The following is a 799-nucleotide window of genomic DNA, read 5'->3' as shown; positions in this document are numbered from 1 at the left end:
AACAAAAAGGGGGGGGGGGGGAATGCTGAGTTTTAAACATGTTAAATATACACACACTCTTTAAGTTTCTGTATAGACTGAAGTGATGCATGAGTTTTTGTGCCTAAAAACTCCTTGATACTTCCTTATTGTATTGTATTTGTAATTAATCAGCATATTTACCAGAATGTGAACCAGATTGTAAACATTTTTCATGTGTAGGAATTTGTGAGCATTAATGTGTTAATGGAATAACTTTTTCTGAATCTGGATGTTGTTTATCAATGTCTTGCTGAATTTCTCCTAGTTTTCTCTTTAATGCTTGAAGTAATGCTTTCTCTGTGCTTCTCTCAGGCTTCACTCGTCCTAAAGTGAGCGTCCTGCTGCCCTCCAGTGCAGAGATCTCCTCAAAGAAGACAGCGACGCTGGTGTGTGTGGCCAGCGAGGGCTTCCCGTCAGACTGGAGCCTGAGCTGGAAGGTGGACGGGAGCAGCAGGTCTCAGGAGAGCAGCGCTGGGCTCCTGGAGAAGGACGGTCTGTACAGCTGGAGCAGCAGCCTGACTCTCTCTGAGCAGGAGTGGATGGAGAGCGTCTCAGTGAGCTGTGAGGCCACACGGAGCGGCCAGCCTGCGCTCACTGGACACGTGACGAGACAGCAGTGTTCAGAGTAGATCTGCTGCTCTTCTCACTCATGTCTCACATGGAGACTAACAGCACATGAGCGACTCCTTCATTCTCCACATCCAGCTTCAGTCGCTCGCATCTGCATCTGCTCTGCTTTGTGTGCTTCATACAAGACTATATGTGTGCTTTATCATTC

At 47.1% G+C, this 799-nt stretch overlaps 2 gene segments (V, D, J or C); both read left to right on the top strand.

The window, feature by feature from the left end:
• The window catches only part of LOC107753059 (Ig lambda chain C region-like), a 2,092-nt gene extending 1,302 nt beyond the window's left edge, over positions 1–790 (top strand). Inside the window, 1 exon segment of the C gene segment in view lies at positions 334–790. Within this exon segment, the coding sequence occupies positions 334–650 (317 nt within the window).
• LOC107753058 (Ig lambda chain C region-like) overlaps positions 697–799 on the top strand; it is a 1,008-nt gene continuing 905 nt past the window's right edge. Inside the window, 1 exon segment of the C gene segment in view lies at positions 697–760. Within this exon segment, the coding sequence occupies positions 697–760 (64 nt within the window).

This window comes from Sinocyclocheilus rhinocerous, unplaced genomic scaffold (assembly GCF_001515625.1).
Source record: "Sinocyclocheilus rhinocerous isolate Xijiao unplaced genomic scaffold, SAMN03320098_v1.1 scaffold1493, whole genome shotgun sequence".
In the NCBI taxonomy this organism is placed as follows: Eukaryota; Metazoa; Chordata; class Actinopteri; order Cypriniformes; family Cyprinidae; genus Sinocyclocheilus; species Sinocyclocheilus rhinocerous.
The sequence above is the reverse complement of the archived record's forward strand: the minus strand, read 5'-3'. Positions and strand labels throughout refer to the sequence as shown.